Here is a 17,363-nt window from a genome sequence, read left to right as displayed (position 1 = left end):
TAGTTATTTTTATGGATTTTTTTTTTTTTTGTGGGTTATTGTTTGGGTATTTAAATTATTGGGCAACAGATAATTTTCTTTCTTTGGTGCAAGAAACCAGCCACACTATTAATTTTGAATTAAATGAAGATTTCTTTCTAAGCTAAAGGAAAAAAATAATAATGAGAGATGCTTAAAAACATGGGTGACAGCCCTCACCACATTCTCCTAAATGCTTTCTTGGTATGGCCAAGTTACATCTGAATCTAGCCCCAGGTCGCCCTGAAGCCCACAATACAGAGTGTTAGAAGGGGTGGGGGACTAGATGGAAAAAGACCCATCTTTCTTTCCACTTCTGAGATTAAAAAATCTGTAACAGCAACCAAATCATCTCTCTGTGATATGAAGGTAAATAACAGAATTAAATAGTCTATCCGCTCCTCCTTAACCCATAATCTAGTTAGCATGCCGCGAAGTGATGACATCGCTTTAACTGAGAGGGGCACACAGGCACCCTTCCTCCTGTTTGCAACCCAGGGAGCAAGAAACAGAACTCGAATTTAGGATGCATCCACATGGGCACACCGAACATTTTTCAAGGGACCATTTCAAGAGCCCTTATGTTTGTCTTCACAGCAATCTTTCCTCTTGTGTGAGTTTTACAAAATGGGTGATTTTTTCCTATGGTTACTCGTCAATGGAACTGTTTCACCAACTCACGGCTTGTGCACAGAGGCACGTGGAGAACAGGGGACTTGGGTACCAGTCAACCAGGAGGGGGTTGCAGAGACACAATCCAAGAATTTCCTCTCTCTCCTCTCTCAGTTTGGTCATTTTGAACATGCATTGATTAAAAGAGTAAGTGTTTTAGCAATAGAAGAAATCCAGTAATAAGAAAAGAAAAGAAAATGATTGTTTCTAGATCTCCGTGTTAAATTCTGCTGAGAAGCTCGTTGCGATAGTTTCATGAATTAAACGCATTTAAACCATGAAGGGAACCTATCTTTTCCTTTGGGTATGTATCCTACAACCAAACAGGCAGAAAGTCTACCGTGCACTGGAAGTTCATGACCTCTTTCACATCTTTACATGCATCTAAGCCCTGGAGTGAAAAAAATGATACTTCACCACTGTTGCTAGCTAACTCAAGACGTTTTACAATGACAAAGCGGCCACAACGTGCCTTCAGGAGACACAATTTTATCAGTTACCTCTTTCTGAGCCTTCAGTCAACTAACATTTATTATTAATTTTATATAAGCTTTTCTAAGTAACTGAAGTCCATATGAATTTGTAGTGTAAATACCGTAAGTGCATTCATTCAGTAACCAGATACAGAGAATATTTATAAAACTACATTCAAAAATTTTTGTTAATGTTTATTTATTTTGAGAGAGAGACAGAGTGCAAGCGGGGGAGGGGGTGAGAGAGAGGGAGACACAGAATCGAAGGGAGGGGTGGAGAGAGAGGGAGACACAGATTCCGAAGCAGGCTCCAGCCTCCGAGCCGTCAGCACAGAGCCCGACACGGGGCCTTACAAGCCATGAGATCATGACCTGAGCTGAAGTCGGACGCTTAACCGCTTAACCGATTGAGCCACCCAGGCGCCCCTGTAAAACTACATTTTATATACAGCCATGCCTTTCTTCCTGCTGCTCCCCTAAATGAAATTTCTATAAATGAGGGGTGATTTTCTCCATTGCAAGATTACCCAGCTCCCTTTGCTCTTCTCCTGGTTTCCTAATTTTAGCCATTTCACCAGATGGCAGGTAAAAAGTGAGGAGAAATGAAACTCGGAATGGATAAACATTTCAGGATTTTATGGACCCTTCAGAAACTCTGGAGTGACTGGTTTGGATCACTTATAGAGTCATAAAAGTTCCAGGTATCCATTTCCTTAGTTCTATTCTGCTGTTTACACAAGTTTTAAAACAATTAGAATTAGCGCATAGAGCTCACTCAGCAATTTAAATGGAAATTTGTCTGAAGTGCATCAAACCAATGTTAGCAGCGACCATTCAATTATTTGCCATTCATCAATGTGGCTGCAAATAATCAAAGCTGGCTAGACATACACAACAGCAGTGTTTACACTGACGAGGGCACACATAGTCTACTTCCTGTTCCAATCTGACAGGATATCCTCGGGAGACATCTGAAACTCCATACCTCCATCCCGGGACCGTGAATTTACCATACGCACAATTTAAAAACAACCCAGCACAAGATGGGATGCTTCCACCGTGAGAACTCAAGTGACTAACTTTCTCCCTCAGACGAGTCACTTGTGAATGTCAGGGCTCCACAAGACAACGACTTCTCCTTTGGAAACACTGTCCTCCCAAGAAAAACTTATGATTCAAATTTTCCACATGCACATGCCTTCAGAATCTGATTGGATTTGAATTTAAAAAAAAAAAAAGCATCTGCAGGAAATGCTTTGATTATGTCTGAATGACAATATTCTTTAGGGTTCTTCTATGGCAAGAAATTACAGAAGAACAGGGTAAGTGGGAAAGGTTTAAATTCCACACACACACACACACACACACACACACACAAATAATAAAAATGCTAACATAAAAGTATACAGTGTGATAAATTAGGGCAGAGTAGTTACTGTATACAGAAGTCCATTTGTGATGGGAGGTAACAGGAGGGTGGGCTCTCCCTTGTCCACTGTATCAAAAGCAGCGGGTTTTTGTGGGGTTTTTTTTATCCCCCTATGTTCAGTGATGCCATGCACTCCATGACAAAGCTGCTTTGATCTTCTCCCATTAAATATGTCTTGTATGGACCTAGCCTGCACTTGGTAAGAAGAAAAAAAAAAAGATCATTTATATGAAAGGGAGGAGTACTGTACGTCTCCAAGATTATTCATTACCTTTCAAAAATGAAGCTATTTGTGAAGTCTTTGTGTAACACATACATGAAAGAATACTACGCTGCTTGCTTAAAGTATTTTCTTGTGCTCCTGCTTTCTTATTCCTGCCTCGGATCAGATGGGGACCCCTTCCGAATAAAGCAATGAAGAAGACATTGCAATTTACGGTCGAAAGAAAGAAAGAAAGAAAGAAAGAAAGAAAAGGAAAGAAAGAAAGAAACGTACACGATGATTGAAATAAAAGACCCCATACCTGAGCTGGAGGGTTTAGAAACTCTTCCCTTAGGAACTGGGAGTAACAATAATTCCAAGGACTGTGGTGGTGGTGGCGGAGGCGGTGGAGGCGGTGGCGGGGGTGGTGGGGTTACTTTCTCTTGCTTCTTCTCTGAAGGCGGTGGCGGTAGAGGGTCCTCAGGCACCAGTGATGATTTCTCAGCCAGAAGACTCCCAGCAGCCCTTGCTGCTACCTCTTTCAGAAGGGCCGCCGAGGAGGTCATGGAAGCCAGGGAAAGGAAAGAGCTGGCCGGGGGTGGGTGTTCCTGACCGGGAGTCAAGCTTCTCTCACTGACTTTCTTGGATAAGGCTGCCAGCGTGGAACTGGCAGACTGGGAGCTAAAAGGGGAGGAAAAGGACTCAAATCGCATGGTCTCCTCAGTCCTGGTGAGAGATTTGTCCTGCAGAACGGCATTGGCTGCGGCTTTCAGTTTGAGGATGGCTGAATCCGGAGACAAGCCGCAGGTGGTGGTTGAGTTTGACAACCACTTACCTTGATTCCATATAAAACGGTTACTTGGAGCGTATTGGTCATTCTGTTCCTGCTTCTCAGCCAACTTCCTGGCAAGAACACTGAGCTGCTGGGCATGGTGGGACGGCGGGGAAAAGGAGAGATTCGAGCCCACGTTCACTGGGGACTCCACCCTGCCATTGGCCGTGGCGGTGGCATCGAGTTTGAGGGAGCCAGCCTCCAGCAGCCGCCTCAGGTTGCTGCTCAAGGGCTTAGTGGAGCCTGGGGGGTCATCCTCACACAAAGAAGACACGCCAGGGGAGAGGTGATCTTGACATTGCAGTGAGTCTCTCAGGACCTCACCGTCAAGTCCCACCAGCTCCAACGTGTGACTGCTGGGAGTGGCACTTCCCAAGGAGGTGTCAGGGGAAGTGGACTGCTCTTGGATCCGGTCCTCCAGAGACAGCTTATAGTTCTCCTGGACTTCTCCATAGGATGCTTCTGACGGAGTCTCTGAAGAGTTTCCATACCAGTGCTCTCCTTCACTGAGTTCTCCCTCCGCCTCTTCCAGCCTACTAACATCTGGGGGAATTAAGAAGATCAAGTTTACTCCCCAGTGGGCAACAAGCAAGTCTGAAGACATTCAAACGGAGTTGTTGACATGCTTCCTCTTCCCCTCGCCCCAAGAACCACAAGAGAGACAGCAGCAACCTTACCAGAATGTCAGGTGCTGAGTCAGACAGTCTTGGCAGAAGCCTTCTGAGAGAAGGTAAAATACTAAACAGGCAAAGGTAAAAACACACCCACCTACGAAACATATTCATCTTTCTATAATTATTCCAGACAAATTGAAATGGAAAAGAGGGAGAGAGAAAAATGGATCTGGGAGAGAAGTAACTGCATGAAGAGACTGCTATTCTCAGTGGTGGGGGAAATGGAAAGAAACACGTTTCCTTGTTAAAAAAAAAAAAAAAGAAAGAAAGAAAAAAGAAACCGGCATGATATCTTTAGTGTCGCATCAGAATTAGAGAGGCAGCCTGGCAGGGTGGGAAAATGTTGTCTGTGAGGCACAAGACAGTGGGAAGCCGCTTCCCCACTTTCTGATTCCACGACCTCAGGCAAGACGCTTAGCTGGTTTGATAGAAGAGGCAACTGACTTTTTTTGAAAAGTTCATCCAACGATGTAAATACTACCTGCCTGTTAGATATTACAACTGCATCCAATTGTTATGAAGCTTAAATCACCATAAGCATGTGACTGTGATTTGCAAACAGGCAAGAACTATATAAAAATCAGATCTCATTCGCAAACACTGCTCACATTACTGATTTCTTAAAGTGACAGCATTTCCCATGTTATGCATGTTACTTCTTTGAGAGTCCTGGATTCCGATTACCAACATGCCTGCCATCTTATCACAGGCAATGATTAAGAATTTCTCTCCTCACTCCACTAAGAGTCTCCTTTAATTATTTTCCGTCCATTAATTTTTCTTTCCACCACTACCACACTGACTGCCCACAAAGCACCGCTCCGTTGGGACTCCCAGCCATTCCAAGAGCACCCATGAGCTCTGTCATTGTCTACCTTTGCTCAAGATATTCCTTCCCTCAGGAATGTCTTTCCTCAGAAAACCTATTTATCCTTCGCCTGTCAGATCAAAAGTTTCTTCCTTGTGATTCTCCCCGGAACTCTCAGAATTAATCTCTCCTTTCTCATTCATTCACTTATCCAACAAACAATTGTGGAGTATCTGTGGCATGCCAGGCATTGTTCTAGATCATTCTAGACTGAACCAGACTGAACCACACTGAACGAAAATCCTGCCTTCGTGGAGCTTCATATCCCAGGAGAGGAAGATAGATGGCACACAAAATTTAAAAACTAGTAAGTCATACAGTAAGCCGGAGGTTGGGAAGTGCTATGGGAAAAGATACAAAGCAGGACAAGGAGGATGGGGGGATAACAGGTAGGAGGGAAGTTGCAATCTTAAATAGGATGGGCATATGGGGCCTCACTGAGGTGGTGACATTTGAGCAAAGACTTGAAAGAAATGAGCAGTTGTTCATTTAGCTCCCTCTGGGAGAGCGTTCCATGCAGAGGGAGTCACTGTAAAGGCCCTGATGTGGAAACACGTGTCCGTGGCCCAGCAAGGAGGCTAGTGTGGGTAGAGTGCGGTGAGTAGGGGTCAGAGCAGAAGGAGAGGAAGTCAGAGAAGTAACATCAGAGAAAGAGAGGGAGGGGAGAGAGCGAGGATGGGTGTGTGTTGTGAACCAGTGAGGCTATGCAGAAAGGTCTTTTGCATCTGGCGACATTGGGAACTACCAGAGGGCTTTGATATGATATGGCTTACATTTTCTTTCTTTTTTTAATTTTTTAAATGTTTATTTATTTTTGAGGGGGGCGGGAAGGGGCAGAGAGAGGGAGACACAGAATCTGAAGCAGGCTCCAGGCTCTGAGCTGTCAGCACAGAGCCCGACGCGGGGCTCGAACTTGGGAATGGCGAGATCATGAAGTAGGTTCAAGTCAGACACTTAACTAACTGAGCCACTCAGGCACCCCTGATGTGACTTACATTTCCAAAGGGCTGTTCTGGCTGCTGTGTGGAAAAGAGGCTACAGACACAGGGTGGAAGCAGGGAGACCAGCCAGGAGGCTGGAACCCAGGTGAGGGATGACAGTAGCTCAGCTCAAGGTGACTGCCAGCGGTGAGAAGCAGCAACGTTCCGTGCATCTTTTGAATGCAGAGCCAACGTTCCCATGTTCTGTTTACACTGATTTTACATCACTCTAAATTATCTACTATAGACTTATCTTCTAAAAAGTAAGCGGTGGTGTTTCTTGAAGGCAGGGATCATGTTCCATCATCCACACATCCCCCATTGTGCCTAACACGATGCCCGGACCCCAGCGGAGTTCAATGAATGTTTAGGAATTGAGCTAAGATTTCCCATTGTGCCAAGTTTTGCTATATGATATGGTGTCTCTTTTCTGAATAGAAGTAGTTGAACTAGTAATGCATGAGCTACAAGCTGATACATTGATCTTCCCATGCTATTTAGAGAAGAAATGTCACAAATGACAAATTCTCTTTCACTAAGCTAAAGTTCCATGACTCCTTCCTGAGATTCTTTATTAAATTATCAAGAAAATGTAAAATATCAAATGGAATTTGCTGAAAAAAGGCAGATAAAATTGAATTTTCTCTGTTAAAAACAGTCTGGTTCCTTGTGATTTGCCACATTTCCTTCTTCCCACTCCATTTCAACATTTTTCATCTTCGCTGAAACCAGCACGACCCTAAACTACTCATCTCCCCACTGGCTTCTCCAAGAGATGCTTTTTTTTTTTTACCAAACATCAAGTAGTCAACATCCATTTCAACAAGAGGGCTAATTTTGTGTTCCTTTGGTAAGCCACCTTTCTTGATTTCAGTTTAAATATCTTATCCTTCAGAAAAATCACATGGGAACGATCCTGTAAATAGTAAGAGAAGTAAAAGAATCACTACAATAAGAACAGTTGAGTATCTCAAAGAATTTCTTCTCTGATCTTTATTGACGCTCACTGAAAGAACGTAGGAAAACAAATGATTCAAAAGTGAGTACTTTCAGATGATATTTTTGTCACACTAGAGTAGCTCCAGATAGTCAAGACTGGTCCAGAACCAATGTGGTGTCAGTTAACAAGGTGCCTGAAAGCAGGGTTTTGAGAACCACAAAAATCCATAACCACATGTCCCGGCTCGTCATTTTACTGAGACTATTAAATATTCTGAGGGAATATCCTGGTGGGATCAAAAGCACATAGCTACCTACTGTTAATGCCAGAACCAAGAACCCAAATCACACAACAACTGGCCCAGTGCTTCTCTGCAAAGCCCCAATGCACCGCCCGCCAGATGCCCTCTGAATGGCAACTTCTAGTTGTCAGAAACTGCTGCCCTCCTACTCCTGGTCATCCATGCCTCCACGCTCTAGAAACAGAAATCAGCAAGAGAATTCTCATAGATAAGGACAGTATTCACTCCTTATCTTAGGATAAACCATTCAGAGGTAAGTATCCATTATTCCCATATTCTAATCTCTCCATTCCTTCCAGGCAACTTCTTTGTTGGTGATCAAAAGCTGATTCAACCGCCTCTAGAATTCAGCACTTCTACTGGCAAAGCCCCAAAGGCATAGCTTAATTTCCTACCCCCTCCACACCCTCAGTTGAGCAGGACTAGTCCCCCTCCAAATGTGCTGAGGCTGGTGAGTGCATCAAAAACTAAAGCTGTCCTGGGGCGCCTGGGTGGCTCAGTCGGCTAAGCGTCCGTCCGACTTCGGCTTAGGTCATGATCTCACAGTTTGTGAGTTTGAGCCCCACATCGGGCTCTGTGCTGACAGCTCAGAGCCTGGAGCCTGCTTCAAATTCTTTGTCTCCCTCTCTCTCTCTGCTCCTCCCCTGCTCACGCTCGGTCTCTCTCTCCTTCAAAAATAAATAAAAACATTAAAAAAAAAAATTAAAAAACAAAAACAAAACTAAAGCTGTGCATTCAGGCTCTAATCCTACCAAGCAGTGATCAGGAGATCCGAACATTCTTGAATGATACAAACAGTTGATATCTACGTTTAGAGAAACTTTCCCAACCTTGCCAAAACATAAGCGCCCAACAAGCAAACCAAGCATCTCTTAAACGGACCATTTTACGGCCTCTAAAATAGCTGGGTGTTTCTCAACCAACCCATTCCCAGTTCTTTGCGGACGCGACCACCTAGATACACTCTCTTCCTGACTGCAAGAAAACTCGGATATGTACAGTATTGTTTAACTCGCAATACTCTATTCATCACTTTTCTGAAGATGCTGCTACTAAAATTGAGACTAGTCAAGTAATAAATCAGCAAATAATTTCAACGCACATAGCCTAGGAGGAGCCAGACCAGAAACCCGAAAAGAAACATTTCTGAAATTATTCTGGCATCACCTGAGGTCAAGCAGAAAGTGGGGGAAGCTTTCAGAGACATGAATGCAAGAGAAGTGGAGACCTGCAGAGGTTGGAGAAAAATCATAAGCGGCTCAAACAAATATGCTTTCAGCTCAAAACAGCAGCAACAAGGATTTTCTCCCACAAATATTAATTCTCCTCCCCCTGCTGGGCTGCTCTGTATTTCACATCTGAATTCATCCAGGAGATGTCCTTGAAGGCTGCATCGGTCCAGTTACGGGGAGCTCCCCTTCGGCGGGGTGTGCAGGAGCCCGTAGCACCTTTCACACCACATTATGAGAAAAGATTCTCATTGCAGAAGCTCAAAACAAAGCATTCTGGCAATCTAGGGGATTAACTTGTTGGACACCACAAACTTTACAACAAGCCAGGCTTGACTTTTGACTCTCTTTCACAATTTGAGAAGCCCCTGGGCAGCGAGACAGCTTCATTTTCCTGTCCGTCAGGAGCACAGAATCATGGCACGTAATCTCTGAGCACCCCACATGCTGTGGTCCCGGAAACGCTTCCTGAGCACATGGACTGTGGATTTCACAGCTTTCCTAACTAAGGCTCCCAGGGGAAGCCTCTAAACGGCCAATGTAAATAACTTCCTTGTAAATACATTATTTTTAACCTCCAGAATAGGAAGCTATTTCCATTGCTAATTTTACAACAACCTATGTCTCTGACAGCCAGGTTCACACTCATTCCTGTCAATTTTACACAACAGTCTGTTTTTGTGTTTTTCACTTTAAATCATCAACTCAAAGAATTAAGAATAGAAGTGGTACAATTACGGAACGAAAATATGCTGAATAAATTTTGTTTCCATGTGGTGAATATTTCTCCTTTGGGGAAAACAAAACAAAATTCCACTACCTAACACATTTATTTATAATTCAGTTCTCAAGCAGAAAACCGGTAACTCGATATCTGCAACTCTGGCTGCGTTTTTTTCCAACTCACTTCCTTTTCAGTTTGACAGTTTTAATCAGATGCATTTAATTGGACAAATACTCAACTCAGAAGATCCTGGATCAGAAAGATACGGAGGGAAAAGAGAAAAAAGAATGCGAGAAAGAGATACCTATTATTTTTTATGCCTTTTGGCTGTGGTTAAAGTAAGCGGAGATGGAGATCTAAAAGCCCCATTTCTTAATCTACCCACAACTCATCCCACCAGTGGCTCCAAATGAATCTAACCAGCAGGTTTTGAAAAGAACAAAGTTTCACCTCTTAGGACTCATGGTGAGTCCTCCCGTATCAACACCTTCTTCTTGTGACAACAGGTGTCTTCACCTAGTACCTACTAACTAACCCTCTGGCTCATTTGCATCTAAAAATCTTCCCAGTGTTCTTCCTTTCCAGCTAGCATACATTTATAGCTAAATATTTACACTTAATTTTTTAAAAGATTATTTATTCTTGAGAGAGAGAGAGGGAGAGTACGAGAGGGCAGAGAAAGGGAAAGAAACAGAATCTCAAGGAGGCTCCGCACAGTCAGCAGCACAGAGCCCTACTTGGGGCTTGACGTGGGGCTTGACACGGGGATGGAACTCAGGAACCGTGGGATCATGACCCGAACTGCAATCAAGAATCAGATGCTTAACTGACTGAGCCACCCAGGCACCCCTATACTTAATTCTAAGGTCACACATCTCTATTAGTAATATCACCCTATTAGTAATAATCACTTGCAATTATCTAATTAGACAACCAATTTTTCCACGCAATTTTATACAAAAGTGGTTTGTAAGGTTTAAGGAGCTGTATACAGGAGTTATTAGCAAAACCAATGCTGATGAGTGACTTAATTTAACAAATATTTACTGAGCATTTACTATGTTCAGGGAGCTGTTCTCTGCAACAGAGAGCTTCAAAGACGCAACAGTGTCTTGCCCAACTGCAGTCGACAGGGAGTGAGGGTTACACAAGAATACGAAGCACAAAGCCCGGTGTTATCACAGAGCAACCGAGCAAGAGTTGTTTGTGCATAAATTAATTCCAGTGGTGCACATGACTTTGGAAATGGACCTTGAAGGAATGAAGATGATTTTAACAGATGACACTGGAAATTCATGTATAGGAGGGTTTGCTAACATTCAGGTGACTAAAACCTAATAATTTTTTTTTTCTGCATTCTTCACATTTTAAAAACTGACCATCTATTGATTTGTGAAAGGGCAGATTTTACCAATTTTCTTACCACACCCACTGGTTTTGAAATCAAACCATTTGATTATAAATGCCTGAGGCAGGGCCACAGGTGAGTCATTTTTGTATTCCTGCTGGATGCCCTGATCCTAGTAGGGGTACCAGGGCACAACCAGGGGACACAACCTGGTTGTAGTGACAACCAGGACCGCAAGAAGTGACAGGTGCGATTCCCAGTCCCTTACCCAAACACACAGAGGGGCACAGGGGAGCCGGCATCTGAGAGGAGGGCAGTGCACTATCGGGGTACTCTCTCACTGCTTCTCATCTCTTCTCAGAGGCTAGCCTTGTCCTCTCAGGCCACCTTTCCCTGGAGGCTGCCAATTGGCCACACAGGTTCTGGGTTTTCCCTCTCAACGACTTACCACCAGAGAAAGGTCTTTCCCCTCTCATCAGCCTGTTGGAGGTCCTATTCCCTTCTCCAGACTTACCACTGAAGCCAGAGGGCGGGGGTTCTACAATTGACTTAATGTGGGTCACAGAAGAAAGGAGAGGGAAGAGACACCAGGAAGACAAAAACGATGACCCCTATAATGTTTAATAAAGGTTTAGTATGCTGCACATCAGGCTGTTATGAACCAATTTTATGATTTTAAGCATAAAACATATCCTCATGTAGGCCAGTTTTACCTGCCAATTTTTACACTGTCCCTTTGTAGCCTAAACGCCTTAGCACATGCCCCACACCAGGTGTGCCCGGCACTGAGGGAGCACTCTGGGGTTCAGGGTTCCGAGGCCACAGTGCGAGTGAAACGCATGGGCCGGCAATCGGCCCCGGGGGACAAAGCCTCAGAGATCACGGTTATCAAAACACCGATGCCCAGGGTACCCAACCGCTGTCAGCATGGCCAGGGAGAAAATTTAAGAACTGCTAGTTATTTAAAACGGCCAGGGTGGAGAAGACGACCAGACTCCTGTCACCAGTCCAGCTGGGGAAGAGGTGCTGCCAGGGCACTGGGAAATGGGAGGAAGTCTGGAGAGGATAAGAGTCGGCAGACTGAGATGGCACGGAGAGGCCCTCTGGGTCAAGACGAACATTGTGCACACAGGAGTGGTTTTAAATTATAGTTGCAGATGTCCACGAGTAAAACAAAGGTAACACAAAGGAACGCACCGCTCTTTATCTGCAAAGGGAGCTGCAAACGGTAGGGGAGCTGCTTTCAGGATTTTCATATAAAGGTGCCAGACCTTCCGGTGACCATCAAACTGCCCGTCACAACATGAATGGCAACTCCTCCCTAAGATTGCTTAGACCAAAACCCCCGCAGCTTGCCTTGACGCTTCCCTTTCTCTCAAGTCCTCATCGAACTCATTTGTAGATCCCACTGGTCCCACCTTCCATATACATCCCAAATCTTGCCACTTTTTACCACGTCTACCATTTCCACCCTGGTATACAACACTGCCGTCCTTGGCCTGGACTGTGGCAGTAGTCTTCCAGCTGGTCTCCTCACTTCCGATTCTTGCCCCGCTGTGCTCAGCCAGCAGCCGGAGTAAGCTTTTAAAAATATATGTCACACTCCATTACCCCCATCCCAGAAGCCTCCAAAATGGCTTCTCATGTTTCTCGGAATAAAATCCAAAACCCTTCCCTTGCCCTCAGGGCCTCCATAATCTGTATCCTTCAGACCTCATCCCCTACTACTCTGCCTTGCTAATAAATAATAAATAAAGAGCAAAATTCCCCCCAAATAGCCACACGGCTGACTCCTTTACTTCCTCGGGTCTCCCCTCAAAGCATCACTGTTTATTAGAAGAGAAGCTCCATGAGAGAGAGGACTTCGTTTTCTTTGCTATGTGCTCAGCACTTAGAATGGCCCGGAGCAGGTGTTCAGCTATTGTCTGTCAAATGTATGAATGAGAAAGAGGATGCGCTTAACAATCAGAAAGGCAGCACTTATCAGTACTGGAAATGAGAACAATTTTCAAAATTACAAATGATAATCCTGTTTTTCTGATGTGAGTCAAACATGAAATAGGGAAAAGAGAGTGTTTTGCAAACTTTTCCACCAGTCTCCCTAGTGGCCAAGAAACGAGCACAGCATCCCAAGGTAACTTGGGGCCGCAGCTGAAGCCCCCTCCAGAAAGTCCCAGATTTCTTGGACTCTTTGCTTAACATTTCAAGGGAATTCCACATTCTACTCTGTCCTAGAGCTGTACTCGTTCTTACTAAATACTGCAGGGCTGTGCTTCACAAACCACTGAGGAACATCGATTCTCTGTGTTCCCAGCTGCTCTGGAGAAGCAAGGATGTATGAAAAGTATCTAGCACAGTGTCAAGAGCTCAGAAAAGGGCGGCTATCATTGTTACGATCATTACCATCGGAAAATAGACAGTACTAATCCTATTACCCGCACTTCAGACAGAAAAGCTAAATCACAGAGGGTAACTTTCTCAGACTGCACAATGGATCTGTAGGAGACCAAGAACTATAACTCTATTTGCCGATTTTGAATTTGTTGTCTGAATTACTTTAGAGATGGTAAAGCCTTGGAGATTTAGTCCATATGGCTAGTCTCTAGGCAGAGGCCTAGAAAGGGCCAGTGATTAGTCTGTGGTCCCATACTTGATTTGCTAACATAGACAGGACTTGAGCTCAGATGTCTCACTCCAAAGGCCAGTGCTCTACTAAATCACGGCATAATCATCATTAAGTGAATGAATGAACTCTAGAACAAGACCTGGAACACAGCAGCCTCCCAACAAACAGTTGTTGAATGAATGAACAATCATGCATAAAACACTAAAAATATACCGGGTACTTTATTAGATGCTTCAGTATTCATCAGCAAATTCTTCCCGTGATTTCATGTGGTAGACCATAGTCTCTTCATTTTACAGACCAGGAAACCAAGGCTCCAAAGGTTAATGGCTTACCCAATATACCCACTTAGTGGGTGACAAAGCAAGGTTCAAACCCAAACCTTCAGGAAATCTAATAGAGTGCGAGTTGTTTGACAAAAAGTAATCTTCCAGGTAAGCAAAAAGTACAGTAACTTCAAGTAATCAATATTTTAAGTTTCATTGTTTTTAAAAAAATTTTTAAAGTAGGGGTATTTCTATTTATTTACTTATTTTTAAGTTTATTTTCGAGAGACAGAGAGCAAACAAAGGAGGGGCAGAGACAGTGGGAGACAGAGACAGAATCCCAAGCAGAAGCAGGCTCCACACTGTCAGCACAGAGCTTGATATGGGCTCAAACTCACGAACTGTGAGATCATGATCTGAGCCACAATGAAGAGTCAGACGCTTAACCAATGGAGCCACCCAAGCACCCCTTTATTTATTTATTTTAATTAATTATTAATTTTTTATTTAGAGAAAGCGCACAAGTAGGAGAAGGGGGCAGAGCGAGAAAGAGAGAATTTCAACCAGGCTCCATGCTCAGGGTGGACCCCTCCAAATGATAGGATTGTCATTTGTAATTCTGAAAATCGTTCTTATTTCCAGTACTGATAAGTGCTGCCTTTCTGATTGTTAAGCGCATTCTTCTTTCTCATTCATACATTTGACAACCCTGGGGTCATGACCTGAGCCAAAATCCAGAGTCAGATACTCAGCCAACTGAGCCACCCAGGCACTCCTGCATTTTAAGTTTTATTTTGATGGGATTTCAAAAGCATACACACCCAGACACGAGTTCCTTCTTTCTAAATTTGTGGCTTTTTGTCTCCCATCCAGCTTAATAAAACTGTGCAAACTAAGGATGAAAACCTGGTGTCATGGGTTGAATTGTGTCCCCCACCCAAAGATGTTGGAGTCCAACCCCCAATACCCGTGAATGCGACCTTATTTGGAAATAGGGTCTTCACAGATGAACCAGTTAAGATGAGGTCATTATTGTGGACCCTCATCCAATATGACTGGTGTCCTTATAAAAAGGGGAAATCCAGACACAAAGACAGACACGCCTACAGGCGTGAATACCATGTGAAGACTAGAGTGACCCTCTCACAGCCAAGGAACTACCACAAGCAGGGACAGACATCTGGAACAGACCCTTCCTTGTGTCTTCATTGTGTCTCTGCCGGCCTACACCGTGATCTGGGACTTCTGGCCTCCAGAACAGTGCGGCAATAAATTTCTGTTGTTCAAGCCATCTAGTTTGCGATACTCTGTTACGGAGGCCCCAGAAAACTGATACATGTACGTCTGCACGAAGGCCTGAGACTTTTTCTGGATTGGTTCACCTCTGGATTCTGAACCGGAGCCTAGCTTAGTGCCGTAGTTTTTGCACAACCTGGTTATCACAGAACGGACCATGCTGCTGCGCAGTGCGATGTCCTCCGAGGCTGGAAGGACTGGGAGCCAACTATTAAGCTATTTTTACCTACCTCTGAATTTTAACCAAATTTTGTTCAAATGAAAGATTCTGAGAAAGACGTTAAACAAGAGAAGTCTTCTATTACTAGAGCTACTTCACAATCTCCAAACAAAAAAATACACTCGTGGCCGCATATGTTGTAGCAAATTAGTAAGAAAGGGATAGTTCAAAATATAGCATGAATCCACTGACCACAAGGCCAATCTACACACCAAAACACTTCTGGTTAGTCCACGGATTGATAACTTGCTCCTTCACCCTTTCCTGCACCTCCATGTTACAGAAAGCATATAGAATCTGTCCCCTCAAGCAATCAGAAGTAAATTTACCATGGCTACCATGGCATTATCAGAAAAATTGTCTGTTAAGGCTGATAAATCGGTCGATTATCTGCTTCCTTGACTTTTATTTCCTCTTGTATAAATGTTTTCATCCCAACATTACCAATACCTGTTATAAGATGAACGATATATTACCAAACTACTGAAATCACCAGGAAATTCTTAATAGATCAAAAAAGAACTTAACTACCAAAAAAAGCCCTAATAACATAATAATGCACTCTGTCGTCTAGGAACAGCACTCTATAGAGAGATAAATGGCTACTTATTGAAATCTCAGCTTATACATAAAATGATACATTTCTTCCCGGGCACATTTACCAAGCACTGACATCACGTACCTTGTAATGAAACATATTATGCTCATAATCATTCTGACTGCCAAAAGAAAATTTCACACAGTAAGTCCTTTATTTACTAAAAATATATGTCTATACAGGAAGAAAATGGGCGTTTGGGGAGAAGAGATTTACCAAAGGAGAGGAGAGCAAATGAAATTGCTTTTATTTAGTGCTTAAATACATATAAAATAAAAGCTGCAGAGAAGACAGATCCCAATCCCCCACATTTTCATGAAAGAATGTTGGTGCATGGGCACCTGGATGGCTCACACGGGTAAGTGTCAGACTCTGGATATCAGCTCAGGTTATGATCTCACTGTTCGTGGGTTTGAGCTCACGTCGGGCTCTGTGCTGACAGCGCAAGATGCTCTCTCCCCCTCTCTCGCTCTGCCCCTGCTCATATGCGCATGCTCTCTCAAAATAAATAAATAAACTTAAAAAAAAAAAAGGAATATGGGTGCAATGAATTGTGAGACAATGGTTTTTTTTATTATGCACAAGAATCCATGACACCGATTAGAAAGACAACCCCTAACTCAAAGTTAACTTTAAATACAGATTTAGGCCAAGAATTTTAACCTTTATTCCGACCAGGTTTTGTGCCATGGCTGCTACCAAGCGGCCAAATGTATTCTTATTCATTGTCTTTTATTTTCCCTGGCCACCTTCTGGAACACACATAAGTCAATGATCTGGCCAAAGACCATGAAAACAACAAATACCACAACCAACCAACCAACTAGGGCAATCCCAAGGGCCAGGAGAGCCTGTAGCTAGGTTAACATCGCCTCAACAACGGGGTCCTGTGGTTTCATCCACTTAATTGTCTTTGAAGGATCCGGGAGGTGGGAGCTTTCCACAGGCATGCCCACTTTGGGGTTTGTTTCGCTGAGAAACCTTTCCTAGGTCTTTCACTCAAAAGACCTGTCACTGCCTTCTAGCTGTCTATTCACTATGAGCAACACTCCACGGAGGAAAACATTCATTCCACTTCCCAACAAAGCTCAGATGCTTCTGGAAATGCATCAAGTGGTAAGGATGACATTAGGAAACCTGCTCTACTGACGACTGCTTCAAAGGAAGGCTCAACTCCAAGGTAAGGCTCAAAACAAGAAATATCCCTCTGGCATGCATACGTGTGGCCCCAAAGTGACCAGGAGTGACTGACATTATTCACACTCTGCTTCCTCTCGTTCTTAACCTTTTGGGGGGGAGTCTAGAAGACGCCCTGATTTTGTGTTCAAATATGCACACTGCTTCCTTTCCATCTTCTAGAACTTACAACTGTAGGCAGCCCTCTAGGGGCAATGTTTCCCATGTATTACAAGAACCTAGTTAACTGGCCTATCCTCCCCCAAAATCTGGTGTTTGAAAAGAAGGCTGAAAATGTATTGAGCAATTTAAAGAAGTTCATTTGAGGAATACAAGTTTGAAACGCTTTTTGACGTAAATACGCTCAACTAATCGGGCTTTGTTTTAAATCTACATGTTTTGAAGTTACTTAGAGAAAGCCAAATTCTTCTGGTATTTCCATGTTAATATCAGCAGCAGTGACTCCAGTAAAGCAGGTTCCGCAATCTTCT

General features: G+C 43.6%; 1 protein-coding gene across 4 annotated transcripts in view; it reads right to left on the bottom strand.

The window, feature by feature from the left end:
• The window catches only part of ZNF827 (zinc finger protein 827), a 174,037-nt gene that overhangs the window by 138,350 nt on the left and 18,324 nt on the right, over positions 1-17,363 (bottom strand). For all 4 annotated transcript variants that reach the window (XM_030312977.1, XM_030312982.2, XM_030312984.1 and 1 more), the window contains exon 2: positions 3,117-4,169. In XM_030312977.1, the coding sequence (XP_030168837.1) occupies positions 3,117-4,169 (1,053 nt within the window). The remainder of the gene's footprint in view (positions 1-3,116; positions 4,170-17,363) is intronic.

Source organism: Lynx canadensis, chromosome B1, assembly GCF_007474595.2.
Source record: "Lynx canadensis isolate LIC74 chromosome B1, mLynCan4.pri.v2, whole genome shotgun sequence".
Classification (NCBI taxonomy): domain Eukaryota; kingdom Metazoa; phylum Chordata; class Mammalia; order Carnivora; family Felidae; genus Lynx; species Lynx canadensis.
Note: the sequence above shows the minus strand (reverse complement) of the source record. Positions and strands in the feature narration are given on the sequence as shown.